The sequence below is a fragment of the Delphinapterus leucas genome, chromosome 17 (genome assembly GCF_059928025.1).
Source record: "Delphinapterus leucas isolate spDelLeu-1000000601 "Yukka" chromosome 17, BTC_Dleu_Yukka2, whole genome shotgun sequence".
NCBI classification, from domain to species: domain Eukaryota; kingdom Metazoa; phylum Chordata; class Mammalia; order Artiodactyla; family Monodontidae; genus Delphinapterus; species Delphinapterus leucas.
The window spans coordinates 38,282,412-38,297,681 of record NC_143145.1 but is presented as its reverse complement, the minus strand read 5'-3'; the positions used below and the strand labels follow the sequence as shown (position 1 = coordinate 38,297,681).

The 15,270-nt window shown below is 34.1% G+C and overlaps 1 protein-coding gene across 14 annotated transcripts in view; it reads left to right on the top strand.

The window, feature by feature from the left end:
* Positions 1–15,270, top strand: part of VPS13B (vacuolar protein sorting 13 homolog B) — a 795,150-nt gene that overhangs the window by 137,037 nt on the left and 642,843 nt on the right. For all 14 annotated transcript variants that reach the window (XM_089898526.1, XM_089898529.1, XM_089898532.1 and 11 more), the window contains one exon: positions 13,466–13,647. In XM_089898526.1, the coding sequence (XP_089754652.1) occupies positions 13,466–13,647 (182 nt within the window). The remainder of the gene's footprint in view (positions 1–13,465; positions 13,648–15,270) is intronic.

The following is a 15,270-nucleotide window of genomic DNA, read 5'->3' as shown; positions in this document are numbered from 1 at the left end:
TGTACTTATTCCTCTACATACAGTGATTTATTTGAATCTCACAACCAACCTTTGGAATAAACAAGTCAGGTATTATTATCTCTTTTATAGATATGGAAATGGAGGATTAGGGAAGGTGATACTGTGGATCGAGAAAGATGAAATCACTTGTTTCAGTTGTTCCAGAGGTCTAGTTTAGTGTTGGTGTTGGAGCCATTAATAGCATGTTGGTAGCTATTAGCAAGTTCTTGATAATAGGTTTGATTTTATTCTTTATTATGATTTATAACTTTAAAAAATATTTCCAGTTTCCTAGATGAATTTGTTAATACTTAGCACTTTTTAACTTTCAACTTGTTAATTAGTCGTTTGTTTGTTTTAAAAATAATTTTTTGGTAACATGTGAGAATTGTTGTGTCATAGGCCTTGGAGTCCCATTATGAGTAAGATATGGTCTTTGCTTTCCCTAATTATGTCCTTCTCCTGCCTAAAATACTTTGCTTCTCATAGCTTTTGTGGTAAAGATTAAGATCTTTAAAACTTTCAGTGATGTCCTCCATGGTCTAGCCCCTTCTTGGCTGTCTAGATTCATCTGAGTATCTTCCTCTCTATCCCCTCCCACCTCCTTGCCTTTTTCATTGTTTCTTTTTCAGCCAAGTCTTTCACCATATTGTCTCAGTAATCAATAGCCTAAATAATTTTTACTTACTCCTCAGATATTGGTCCAATTGATATTTTCTCTGACTAGATCACATCTTACTAATATATTCTTCTTTTTTAAAAAAATTTATTTTATTTATTTTTATTTTTGGCTGTGTTGTGTCTTCGTTGCTGCGTGTGGGCTCTCTCTAGTGCGGCGAGCGGGGCCTACTCTTGGTTGCAGTGCATGGGCTTCTCATTGTGGGTGGCTTCTCTTGTTGCAGAGCCCGGGCTCTAGGCATGCAGGCTTCAATATTTGTGGCACGTGGGCTCAGTAGTTGTGGCTCGTAGGCTCTAGAGGGCAGGCTCAGTAGTTGTGGCGCACGGGCTTAGTTGCTCTGTGTCATGTGGGAACTTCCTGGACCAGGGCTCGAACCCATGTCCCCTGCATTGGCAGACGGATTCTTAACCACTATGCCACCAGGAAAGCCCCCCTAATATTTTCTTTAATGGGATATTTTTCCTATTTTTCACTGTAGTTTTCATAGAGGTGATTTTTCCACTGTTTTTTGTGATTATTTAATAGCTTTTTCCATTCTTTTTACATTAAGTTCAGTAAGGACCATCTCTTTTTCTGTGGAGGACATTTATCTTCAAAACCTTGAAACTATGGAAAGCACAACTAAATACTTATTGACATGCACTTGGTAATTTTTTCAGCCATCTTTGTGCTTTTTGGTGGTCTGATTGATTAGATTTTAGATTGTATGCTCTTTTGATAACCAAGTTTTTCTTCTTCTTACATACATAATATATGTAAAATGTGCCCTTGGCCAAAGCAAAAGCCAATGACTTTAATTAATTACTGAAATTGAACTAAAATTTTAGTGATTTCCCTAATCAGAATTCTCAAGATAATATTTGAATGTTTTTAATTACATATATAAGATATATTGCATGAACACACTTCCTCTTTCTCTCTTTCCCTGAGTAAACATTTTTACTTAAGTAGACGAACTGTCTATATTGAATAACTTGTCTGGGAGATGATGAGATTAATGAAGAGATAACATTTTCCTCCTTTTGTATTTAGTTTGTTTGCTACCACCTGTAGTTCATTGTAAGATTTTGAACTTTATATATTATAATAATCAAGGCATTCATTATATTTTTATTTTAGTGATAGACAAATTTTACTTCTCATTTTTTCTGTCCATTTGTTATCTAATATTTAAGTTCAAATATTTACTTCAGAAATTTGAAAAATGATAAAATATTTTCAAGTCTCAACACAGCAGGATATAATTTGTATTTTACAGCTATTTGCAAATGCTAAAATTATTTTAATTAAATAAATATAACAGTTAATATTTGTAGGGATGTTGAGAAAGCAATACACTGATACACTGCCTATGAATGTAAATCTTGATTCAGACAGCAAAATGTGAAGCATGCATTAAAGAGACCAACGTGGAAGAATATGTACTGATGTACAAAGATCTTGATCACTAGGACATATTGCTTAGTCATAAAAAGCAGGCTGTAGGGGTTCCCTGGTGGCGCAGTGGTTGAGAGTCTGCCTGCCGATGCAGAGGACACGGGTTCGTGCCCCGGTCCGGGAAGATCCCACATGCCGCGGAGCGGCTGGGCCCCTGAGCCATGGCCGCTGAGCCTGCGCGTCCGGAGCCTGTGCTCCGCAACGGGAGAGGCCACAGCAGTGGGAGGCCCGCGTACCGCTAAAAAAAAAACAACAAAAAAACAGGCTGTAGACTTTTAAATATATATATATATATATATCTCCATTAAAATTATAAGTGTATCTATGAATACATAAAATCAATAGAGGTCTGTAGGTATGTATGCTGAATTCATAAAAAGTGGTTATCTGTGGGGAGTGGAGTGGGATCAGGAGGAGGAAAGAGGAGCTTTAACCTTTCATTTTACCTACGATTTAGGTCAAAAATTTTTTTCCCCTTCCACGAGTATTGATATATTGCATAAGTTGAAGAGTCGTTGTGTGCAGAACTAAATACACATTTCTTAGTTTTTTAAACTGCTTTCATTTCTCAGTTGAGTAAGTGAGTTTTGTACTCATTTTATTTTGGAAAAAGTGATCTAATCTTATTTTACTGTACAGGATATGAGTAATAACAAAAATACATTTTTGGAACCAATTTGTACATTCAGACCTTGCATTTGGGGACTCTGTATAAATCTTTAGATCCAGCTGTTGCTGAGGATATTCCTTCAGTTGCTGTGAGGTGTGTTGATTTTAAAAGAATGGATGGTTGTTCCTGAAGTGTATGTATGGCAAAAATTTTATAGTACTGCTGTGAGTGTGAATGGATTGTTTAAGTTAATTCCTTTGCATTGAGGAATAAGAATGACTTCCATGTTTTTTATTTAAAATTTCAAAAGAAGAATTTTTTTTATAGCAGTGCCAGATTGGCCCAAAGCTTTTGTCAGCTCCGTATTGTAATTTGTCAGCAAATGGAACAGACAGAATCTTTTAAAGTGTTTGTTAATTAGGGCATATTCATTTTCAGTCTTCGTTACTACACAATCAAGACCTACTTGTTTCTATTTCCTTAAATTTATCCTGGAGTTTGTCCAAGTTGAGTTTTAATGAGTTGTTTATCCTGCTAGTTACATTAGGATTTATTTTTCCCTAGAGAGTAATGTTTGAATTGATAGTTTTTTAAACCTATTCTGTAATATGAACATATGTTCAGACTAGGATTTCTGGATATATGAAATAGGCATTTGTTAAATAAATTATTTTATTTTCACCAACTTAACTGTTAAAATGTAGGTTTAGTGATATTTCAAAAACATGAGGTAAGTCCAGAAGTTGTTAGATAATTTTAGTATGAATTTTATTGAGCTGTTTTATTTTAAGCCGAGTTTAAATAAATTTGTAGTGGTATAAATCACAAGGAAAATTTTACTTTTATTGTTTATTTTCATTGACTTTTTAATGAGCCCCCCAAATAGCTTAAAGTTGTAAAAGCTATTGATTAAAAATTTCTGAGGCAAATACAGTATGATGGTATGGTTTGATGAAATGGATACATAGGTGTTTATTATTTTCTATACTATTTAACCTGTTGGAAATATCTCAGCATTGACAAAAACAAAAGAGGAAAAAACCCCTCTTCATTGATATTGTTATACTAGCAGGTACATTCTATAATCTACCATCTATTGCCAAATCATTTATAAATGGTTTATTTTAGTTCAAATGCTACTGGAATATTAAACAGAAGTATAATAAAATGTACTTTTATTTGCAGTCATAGCTGGAAAATAAACCACAAAAACATGCCATACGTGTATGCTATAATTTACTTGTTTATTGTTGAATTCTGGCTTTTGTAAAGTGAGTTATTTCCTTTGATGTTAAATTAAATTGAACCTGAAGGAGAGAACTGTCCCCTACTCTTGGGCAGTATTAAAATGTAGAATAAATTAATCTTTTTGAATTTGCATATATTTAAATTTTTATTCAAGTCTGTGTTATCCATTTGGGAATCATTTTATGTGACATTTGATGGCTTGAAAGAGTACCATATACAGTAGCTGAAGTTTTTATGAAATAAGTAAAGACCCACTTGTGAAAAGAATCCTGACTGTAATTTTGCCTTATAAGTAATTATTGCTGTAGTTACAAGAACATGGCTCTTGCTACACCATAGGACTTCCTAAACACCAAGGAATATCTGGCTAAAGATAAAGTGGCTAGATTAATTATACATTTTTATATTGTAGGTTTCCAATGTCTGTTCTGTTTACTTAGTATCACTACTGGTAAACTGTTGTGCTTTTGTTTTTGTTTTGGTCAAGAATTTTGAACAGAAATTTGAGAACATAGTAGAAAGAGAACCACCACTCAATTTTTAAACCTGTAATAAGAGACAAGAAAGTGACGTAAAGAATGGCCACAATGTTAGAAAAGCAAAAGGAACCAGTAATGATAATGAAATATAAATTTATGAATTAGATTCTATTGTTTTTTCTCCTGCCTCATTTGATCTCTATTATCTTACCTGCTTGGTTTAAGGAATCTTCTATTCAGTGCATTTAAAAAATTTATTTACAAAGATTTAAAAAAAGATTTTTGGCCCCACTGCATAGCATGTAGGATCTTAGTTCCCCGACCAGGGATCAAACCCACGCCCCCTGAGTGGAAGCGTGGAGTCTTAACCACTGGACCGCCAGGGAAGTCCCTTCAGTGCATATTTATTTCCTTGTCTATTTATTATAATCCTTTGATTTTGTGGCAAAATGTGACCAGGCTTGTGGATTGAACGGTAAATCTAGGTAGAGCCACATATTGCTATTAAATATTTGAGAGCTGTATGGACAGGGTGGTAGATGTGTTAATGTGTAACTGTATATTTAAATTATGAGGCATGCTAATTAAGAGAGACAGGTGATCCCAGGGTTTTGTTTTTATTTTGTTATTTTCGAGTAAGAAAGGGCAGTCGTTAGTTGCTTGGACCAGTGTTCCTAGGAACAGAGTTCTGAATACTTCAGGGAGGTTTTAAATTTTAATTGAGATAAAATAGCATAAATTTACTATTATAATTATTTTAAACTGTACGATTCGTTGGTTTTTAGTATATTCACATTGTTGTGCAGTCATCATCACCATCTAACTCCAGAGTATTTTCAAAACTCCAGAAAGAAAACCCTGACTCTATCCGTGATTCTGGATGGAGAATGCCACATACAATATGTGGCATTTTCTGTCTAGCTTCTTTTACTTAGCGTGTTTTCAAGGTTTCTCCATGTTGTGGCATGTATCAGTACTTCATTACTTTTTATGGCCAAATAATAACTACTTTATAGTGATATACGACATTCTGTTTATCCATTTATCAGTTGCAAGTTTGGGTTGTTTCTACTTTTTGGCTAATAAAAATAATGCTGCTTTGAACATGCATATATGAGCTCCAGTATGAACAACATTTTCAGTTCTCTTGGGTATATACCTAAGAATATAATTGCTATATTTACCTTTTTGATAAACTGCCAAATTGTTACACACAGTGGTTGTACTGTTGTATACATCTACCTCCAATGTATGAAGGTTCCAATTTCTCCCCATCCTTGCCAAGACTCATTATTTTCTGCTTTTTTTTTTCTCTTTCTTCTCCTATTATGTCTATCTTAGTGGGTGTGAAGTGGTATCTCTTTGTGGTATTGCTTTTCATTTCCCTAATGATGTTGAGCATTCTTTTAAGTGCTTATTGGCCGTTTGTGTAACTTCTTTGGAGAAATGACTGTTTATGTGCATTTTTAAATTGGGCTGTATATCTTTTTGCTGTTGAGTTGTGGGAATTCTTTGCATATTCTAGGCACTAGACCCTTCGTAGATATATGATTTGCAGATATTTTTTGTCATTTTGTGTGTTGTGTTTTCACTTTCTGGATAGTTTCCTTTGATACACAAAAGTTTTAAATTTTGATGAAGTCCCATTTATCTGTTTTTCCTTTTGTTGCTTTTGTTTTTGGTACCATATTTAAGAAATTGTTCTTTAATCCAAGATTGTGAAGACTACACTTATGTTTCCTTCTAAGATTTTATGGTTTTAGCTTTTTGAACAATTTTGAGTTAATTTTGGTATATGGTGTGAGGTAGGGGTCTAAGTTCATTCTTTTGTCTTTCAATATGCAGTTGTTCTAAAACCATTTGTTAAAAAGACTGTTCATTCCCCACTTATTGGCCTTGACCATTTGTCAGAAGTCCATTGATCATAGATGTATGGGTTTATTTCTAGACTCTCAGCTCTAGTGCACTGATTTATATTTACATGTGTATTTGATTGCTGTACCTTTGTAGTAAGTTTTGAAATTGGGAAGCATGAGTCTTCCAACTTTGTTTTTCTTTTTCAGGATTGTTTTGACTATTCAAGATTCCTTGTAAATCCATATGAATTTAATTAGTTTAGAATTAGTTTAATCATTTATTCAAAATAGATGGGATTTTGATAGGGATTGTATTGAACCTATAGCTGAATTTGGAGAGTACTGTCATCTTAACAGTATTAAATTTTCCAGCCAATAAACATGGGATGTCTTTCCATTTATTTAATCCCTTCTTTAATTTCCTTCAACAGTGCTTTGTAGTTTTCAATGTAAAAGCCTTACACTTCTTTGGTGAAATACTTATTCCTAAGTATTTTATTCTTTTTGTTGCTATTATAGATGGAATAGTTTTCTTAATTTCCTTGTCAGATTGTTCATTTTAAGTGTATATGGGTATAAAACTGATTTCCATGTAGTTACCTTGTATCTTGGAACTTAGTTGAACTTGTTTTTAGCTCCATTCATTGGTGTGTGTGTGTGTGTGTTTATAGTTTTCAAGGTATGAGATCATGTCATCTGTGAGTAGTGATAGTTTTACGTCTTTTTCTACAATCTGAATGCCTTAAAAATTTTTTTTGCCTGGTTTCGTGGCTGGAACCTTTACTGCAATGTTGAATAGAATGGCAAGAGAAAAATACTTAACTTCTTCCTGATCTTGGAGAGAAAGCTTTCAGCCTTTCACCACTAAGTATGATGTTAGTTGTGTGTTTTTCATAAATGTCCTATATCATATTGAGGAAGTTCTCTTTAGTGTGTTGAGTGTTTTATATTATGAAAGAGTATTGGATTTTGTCAAGTACTTTTTCTGTGTCAGTTGATATGGACATGTTTTCTCCCCTCTTCTTTCTATAAATATGATGTATTGCATTGAGTTCTTGAGCCATTCTTTTATTTCTGGGATAAATTTCAGTTGTCATGGTGTATAATGCTTTTAATCTTCTTCCAAATTTCATTTACTGGTGTTTTACTGAGGATTTTGCATTTATGTTCACAAGGGATATCGATGTGTAGTTTTCTTGTGTTGTTTTTGTCTGGCTTTGGTACCAGGGTAATACTGATGTTATAGAAGAAATTGGGAAGGATTCCCTTCTGTTCTTTTTTGCAAAAAGTTGAAGAGTATTGGTATTTTTTTCTTCTTTAAATGTTGGTAGAATTCACAAGTGAAGCCTTTTGATCCTGGACTTTCTTGGGAGATTTCTACTTTATTTTTGAAGAATAGTTAAGTCGGAATTATAATAATTATTATTTTTAAAATAAATAAATTTATTTATTTATGTTTGGCTGCATTGGGTCTTTGTTGCTGTGCGTGGCCTTTCTCTAGCTGTGGCGAGCTGGGGCTACACTTCGTTGCAGTGCACCGGCTTCTCGTTGTGGTGGCTTTTCTTGCTGCAGAGCACGGGCTCTAGGTGCACGGGCTTCAGTAGTTGTGGCACATGGGCTTCAGTAGTTGTGGTTCGTGGGCTCTGGAGCGCAGGCTCAGTAGTTGTGACGCATGGGCTTAGTTGCTGCACGGAATGTGGGATCTTCCCGGACCAGGGCTCGAACCTGTGTCTCCTGCATTGGCAGGTGGATTCTTAACCACTGTGCCACCGGGGAAGCCCTGGAATTACAATTATTAATTGACAGTTCTTTCTTTCAGAACTTTGAATATTTCATCCCACTGCCATGTGGCCTCCATGGCTTCTTCTAAGGAATGTCTTCAAAGCTCAACCAGGCAGTTTTCAACTCTGCCACCTTTTCTTGTTGTGCATACCCTGAAAGTCAGCCAGAAGTGAGAGCTTAAGGCCTTTCTCTTGTCTTTTCTCTGCAAGTGCACAGTGCTTAGCATGTGTGTGGCCTTCCGTATTCCCAGGAAGGTGTCTGAGCTTTTCAGTGTTTTTATTCCTGAAAGCATAATTTCCCAGCCTTTCTAAGATTTTGGTTAGTCTCTTTTTTCCCCCTTGTCTTGTCTATCTATTATTCCAGGCAGCAAGGACTATTGCAGTACATTTGCCTGTAAATGTTTTCTACAAATGCTCCTGGGTAGTTGTTTTAGTATTGGGAGAGTTCTGAATTAAGAGAGAGAAAGCAGGTTCTTTGAGTTGGTCCTCCAGGTAGCCACCAGACAGGTCAGAACGAACAACCACAATTTCTTTTTTTAAGTTCATAAATTTATTATTTGTTAATAAATCTGGCAGTCATGGCTGTTAATTTTTCAGCCATGCATATGAGACCAAGAAGTACCAGAGCTCTTCCACTGACTTGACGTTGAGATCCTACAAATATTTATATCTTTTAGGAATACAGAGACGTCAAGTAACAGTTTATCAAGAAGTACAGGTCGTACTGGGGATAAGGGCTATTTGGTACTACTGCTGAGCCTGGGGGCCAGGGGATGTAACATGGGTAAATAAAAATACCACAGAGTTCACTGTTCCTACTGAGATTGAGCTGTTTAAAAATTTTTTTAGAATTTTACTTTATTTTTATTACGTGTTCCCGTGTTTGTTGCAGGCTTTTGGTTAGTTTCTAGAGTTCTGAGAAAGTTGATTTTTGACAGTTTTTGCCAGCTTTTGTGTTGCTTTTATGGAGGGACAGACTTTCGGTATACGTTACTCAACTGTCTTCGTTGATACAATTCCTCTTTTGGAGGTTTTAAGTGAAGTTTATTTCTTTTTTTAATTTAAAAATGTTTTAAATTGAAGTATAGTTGATTTACAGTGGTTCAGCATAGTGATTCAGTTGTATAATATGTGTGTGTGTGTATGTATATATATATATATATATATTCTTTTTCAAATTCTTTTCCATTATAGGTTATTACAAGATGTTGAATATAGTTCCCTGTGCTATACAATAGGTCCTTGTTGTTTATTTTATATATAGTAGTGTGTATCTGTTAATCCTAAATTCCTAATTTATCCCCCCCTTTCCCCTTTGGGAACCATAAGTTTGTTTTCTATCTCTGTGAGTCTATTTCTGTCTTGTAGATAAGTTCATTTGTATCATTTTTTTAGATTCCATATGTAAATGATATCATGATATTTGTCTTTCTTTGACTTAAAGGTGAAGTTTATGTCTATGAGAAGGTAAGAAATCATTTGATAATTCAGTGTCGGAGCAGGGAGTGGAGGTAGTTTGTTACATTGATAATGCTCATTTTTAAAACATTTTAAAAATGTTTTATGAAATTAATTCATTTTGACATAGTTTGTGATTTCTATAGTCCATTCTTGAAGTATTGCAGTTTCTTAAATTCTTTTTTTTTGAATTTTTTCAGGCTTTTAATTAATTAATTTATTTTTGCCGTGTTGGGTCTTCGTTTCTGTGTGAGGGCTTTCTCTAGTTGTGGCCATCGGGGGCCACTCTTCATTGCGGTGCGCGGGCCTCTCACTATCGCGGCCTCTTTTGTTGCGGAGCACAGGCTCCAGACGCGCAGGCTCAGTAGTTGGGGCTCACGGGCCTAGTTGCTCCGCGGCATGTGGGATCCTCCCAGACCAGGGCTTGAACCCGTGTCCCCTGCATTAGCAGGCAGTTTCTCAACCACTGCGCCACCAGGGAAGCCCCCTCTTAAATTCTTTTGAAAAAATAATGATATATATTTCTCAAAGGACCAAGCAAAACAATAGAGACATTTATATAGGGAAAAAAGGGAAAAGATCACGTAAAGTCATCCTCTGTTATCATCTTCCAGCAATGAATATTATCAATAATTCTATCCAGAATTTTTTATCTCAACATACAAACACATGCAGACATACTTTTATGTGTGGGTAACCCACCACTTCCTGCCATTACATGGAACCATATTATAATGCAACTACATACATTTTTACCATATTTCAGCATATCCTTTCATATCAGTAGGTTCATCTAACTTCATTCTTTTTAATATCTGAATAGTTTTGCATCAAGTCAATGTGTCAGAATTTATTCAATGATGAGATTTTCTCAGGTTTAGGCTATTTTAAATAATGCTGCAAACACTGTCTTTGTGTAAGTATTCTTGCAGGCTCGTGTGAAAATTCTTTTCAGATAGATTCCTAGAAGATGAGTTAGAGTCTGAGAGGTTTTGCTAATCTGAGAGGTTAAAAGAGTCATACATTGTTTTAGTTTGAATTTCCCTTTTTACTGGTGAGGCTTAAGAGTCATGTTTATGGGTCATTTCTAAATATAACACCTGCATTTTTTCCTCAACCATTTCAGTGTATCTCACAGGAACCTGTACATAACATTGTTATAGCACTCATTATGTTAAATTATAATTACTGGTTTACTTGTCTCACAACTAGATTCTGAATTCTTTGAGTGTAAAGATAGTGCCTGTATCTTCAGTTCCTAGCAAAGAACCTTGTATCTGTTAAGCTTTAAATATTAGATGTAATTGATTTTCACTATAGTCATCTGTGGTAGATTGGGCAGGGATAATTACACTTGCCTTTTAAAGAGGGAAGTGAAGCTCAGAGAAGTTATATATATCTTTTCCCTAAAAACATGAAACAAATAAGTGATTTCGCCAGAATTGGAATTGATATTTTAAAAATTTCATGTCCTACTTCTAGTACCTTAAATGAAAAACTTTGAAAATGAGGTTGAAGAGATTTAAAAATAAAAGTAAATTCCAGGAAAGTGAACCCTATGGAGTCAGACTTCGATGCAGTCTCAGATGAATGGCTGTGTAAAGCCTATTCAGATAATTCTTATGGATAAAAACCATGGAAAACCAACTTAATTAGTGAATTAGGTTATTATCAAACTGCTGCAACCACACTGCCTTCCTTGCCATTGCTTGGACTTGCCAGGTTCAGACCTACCTCAGGACCTTTTCACAGACTGTTCATCTGCCTGAATCACTCTCCAGAGATACCCACACAACTGTCACTTACCTCCTTCAAGTCTGCTCATGTCTTGCTTGGAATTAAACCTGTCCTTTTAATATGACCTACCCACCATATATGAAATTGCTCCCTCTTCAGTAGTTCCTATTCCATGCTCTGTTTTTCCATTCTCTTTTTCTGTTTCCAAGAGCATTTCTCTTCTAACTTCCTTATATCATTTGATTACTTATATTGATCAACTTTTTAATTTGTTTCCTGTCCCCATTAGAATATAAACTATGAGGACACTGGGATTTTAATTTTCTGTTTTGTTCATTGATGTTTTAAAACGGCTAAGATACTTCCTAGGTAGCTAGTGCATGACTGCTACAGAATAGGCAATTAATAAATATATGCTGATTTTATAGATTTTCTAGAGAACAGCTTTAAAATGAAGCTTGAAGACCAGCTAGGCCTAATCTGAGAACTAAACAAAGTCCCAGCAACATTATAGCTCATTTTTTTTATAGACCTAGGAACTGCAAAGTAAAAATCCAGTCTTAACTTTGAAGGATATTAGGTTTATTAGCAAGGTGGTTCTCAGCTGCAGTAGCAATGGCTAGAAAAGGAGCCCATTGACTTGAAAGATGACTGAAATTAAAAGTATACCTGGAAAATACAAAGGTAACCAATTGACATGAGACTCTGTCCGTATCTCAACTGTATAGGACTATTGCTTGAAATTCCTTTATATTCTTCTTACGGTTAAATAGTGCACATACGCTGATTGTTTTTACTAGTCTGTAGTGGACAGGTGGGAGGATAGTATAAAACAAGGGAAGTTCTGGAGAAGAACTGGTTCCTCCATGTTACATTTATTGGAATGAATGTCCATAGAATTTTTTTCTTTATCTGCTCTTTTCTCCAGGAACACTGATTATTTTCTGTCATCCATATCAGTGTCCTTTTCTAAAATCATTTTATACTTTTTCAAAAGTTTTATCTTATGTGACTTTCTGAATTTTATCTACTATGTTCTTAACTGTATTTTATGTTTTTAATTTCTAAATATTTGAGGATTTTGCAGATACCTTTCTTTTATTAGTTTACAGTTTAATTCCATTGTGATCAGCACATATACTCTGATTTCAGTCCTTTTAATTTTATTGAGACTTGTTTTTGTAAATGTAAATTGGTGCAGCCACTGTGGGAAACAGTGTGGAGATTTCTCAAAAGGCTAAAACTAGAACTACCATATGACCCAGCAGTTCCACTCCTGGGTATATATCCAAAAAAATAAAAACACTAATATGAAAAGATATGTGCACCCCAGTGTTCATAAGCAGCATTATTTACAGTCACCAAGATATGGAAACAATGTAAGTGTCCATCTACAGAGGAATGGATAAAGAAAATGTGTGTACACACACACACACACACACACACACACACACACACACACACACACTGGAATACTACTCAGCTGTAAAAAAGAATGAAATTTTGCCATTTGCAGCAACATGGATCAACTTGGAGGACATTATGCTAAGTGAAGTAAGTCAGACAAAGACAAATACTGTATGATATCATTTATATGTGGAATCTAAAAAATACAACAAACTAGTGAATATAACAGAAAAGAAGCAGACTCACAGATATAGAGAACAAAGTAGTGGTCACCAGTGGGGAGAGGGGGAGGTACAAACTATTGGATGTAAAATAAGTTCAAGGATGTATTGTACAGCATGGGGAATATAGCCAATATTTTGTAATAATTGTAACTGGAATTTAACCTTTCAAAAGTGTATAAAAAAATTTAAAAAAGGGAATAAGGCAGATCTGTTAGTAAATCCTATTTTAAGTGTTAATTAGTATTATTTTCACTGTTATTTTTGATGATTGACTTGATTTAAAAAGTATAATGCTTGAGCTGAATATATGTGTATGAATGTGTGTGGACATTATTTTAGTTTGTATTTTTATTTTTTATTATTGTTAGAGGTTCTGAAATAGTGAAACATTTAAAGTTAGTAGAATTGTGTATCTCTTTGATTTAATTCTAATTAAAATAATTTCTGTGTATACCTTTTCTTCCCTTGCATCCTAATTTACTTTATATGGTGTTGTTTATAAATGTTATTTAATATATTGTTTGTTATGCTTTGTATTTTCTTATGCAGGACCAAAAGATCTCAGATTGCTATAACTGAAGGTATATTTGAACTTCCAAATCTCACAGTTCAAGCTACAAGAGCACAGACACTTCTGCTGCAAGCAATTTATCAAAGTTGGTCTCATATTGGAAATGTCAGCTCTTCAGCAGTGAATGAAGCTTTGATGAATGAAGTTTTCCAAACTATAGGTAAGAACACACTCTTCTTGACAAGTGTATGGAAAACTTTTATTAGAGGTGACTAATATTTTATCATTCAAATTCATGTGTATAGTATGATCAACTTAAATTGTAGTGTATTTCTATGAAAGCAGATTTTTATAGCTCCTGTGTAAAATCCAAGATATGAGTTAAGCCATTCAGTTTTGTTCTCTGCCACCAACTTGTGGATATATTTTGTAGTTGCAAGAGATTATTTTTCACCAGCTCCTTGTACAATTCATCCTTTGGCCTTACTTGGATAACTTTTGAGGGGATCAGTCTGTATGGTTGAAATGGTAACCAAGTCAAGTATAAATACAATATGTTTGATTATGCTGGTAGAGTGGAATAAAATTCTTAATTATAGTACTTTAGCAATTCATAAGCAAGTTAATTTTTTTAATGTGGAAAATATTAGTCTTACACCCTGAATGAATGAATTAACTATGGAAAATTAAAAATCTGCTTTGATGCCAGTTTATTATCTTCATCTTGTCACTCACTTTGTAGATAAACAAGAAAAATTGCAGAAGGCTTGCTTCTTTTAGTTGTTTCAGCTCAAAATAATGTTACTTTTGCAGTGACACAAAAAGGATATATTTTTATTAAGTGCAATCATGCTTAAAATGATAACATTATTTTTATCTTATACCTCATTTGTTTATTAAAATAAAACTGGTTTTGTTGTTATATGACGCTTTCTAAGGTTTTAAGTTTAGACCTTACTATGGGGAATATCTTATAAATTCTTAAAAAATTCATTTTAATTAGAGCCTTTTCATTTGATATAGCCATTGCCTAATGTAAAATTGTACAGTTGTTTTGGAACAGGTTTTTAGGATTCTATAAAGAAATGATGGGACAAATGTTTCATTTGTTTAGAAGTTCTTAACTTGGGGCTTATGAAAGGGCTTCGAATTCTGTGAATACCCTGAAATAGTGTGCAGATCTTATGTGTGTATAAACATATACCCCTAAGGTCACACATATTTATGTTCTCTTTTTTAATTGATTCTTTTATTAAATGTAGTGAGTCTATTCCTTAGAGAGCCTTTTGACACATCTATTTTTTCTTATATTAACATAGTTACAATTAGTTTTTGTTTGGTTGGAATTTGATGTAATTCCTTTTGCATTCTTTACTTAAAACCTATGTGTTTTTATCTTTAGGTATATGTCCTGGAAATAACGTATAACTAGATATTATAGATCAAGTTTTCTAATTTGCCTTTTAGCTAGTAAATTCAATCCATTTATACTTGTGACTATAGTTTCTTTTTGTCTTTGTTTCTATCATGTTACTGTTTTCTTCCCTTTTATACTGATATAGCTACACTACTTTTTAAAAAATTGCTATTATTTCTTACTTAATATCCTCTTTACACTTGTTTGGAATTTGTATACTCCTATTGAACTATTATTTTTTAAATTTTTTAATTTAATTTAATTTTTTTTATACAGCAGGTCCTTATTAGTCATCCATTTTATACACATCAGTGTATACATGTCAACCCCAATTGCCCAATTCATCACATCCCCACCCCCACCCCCCCACAGCTTTCCACCCTTGGTGTCCATACGTGTGTTGTCTACATCTGTGTCTCAACTTCT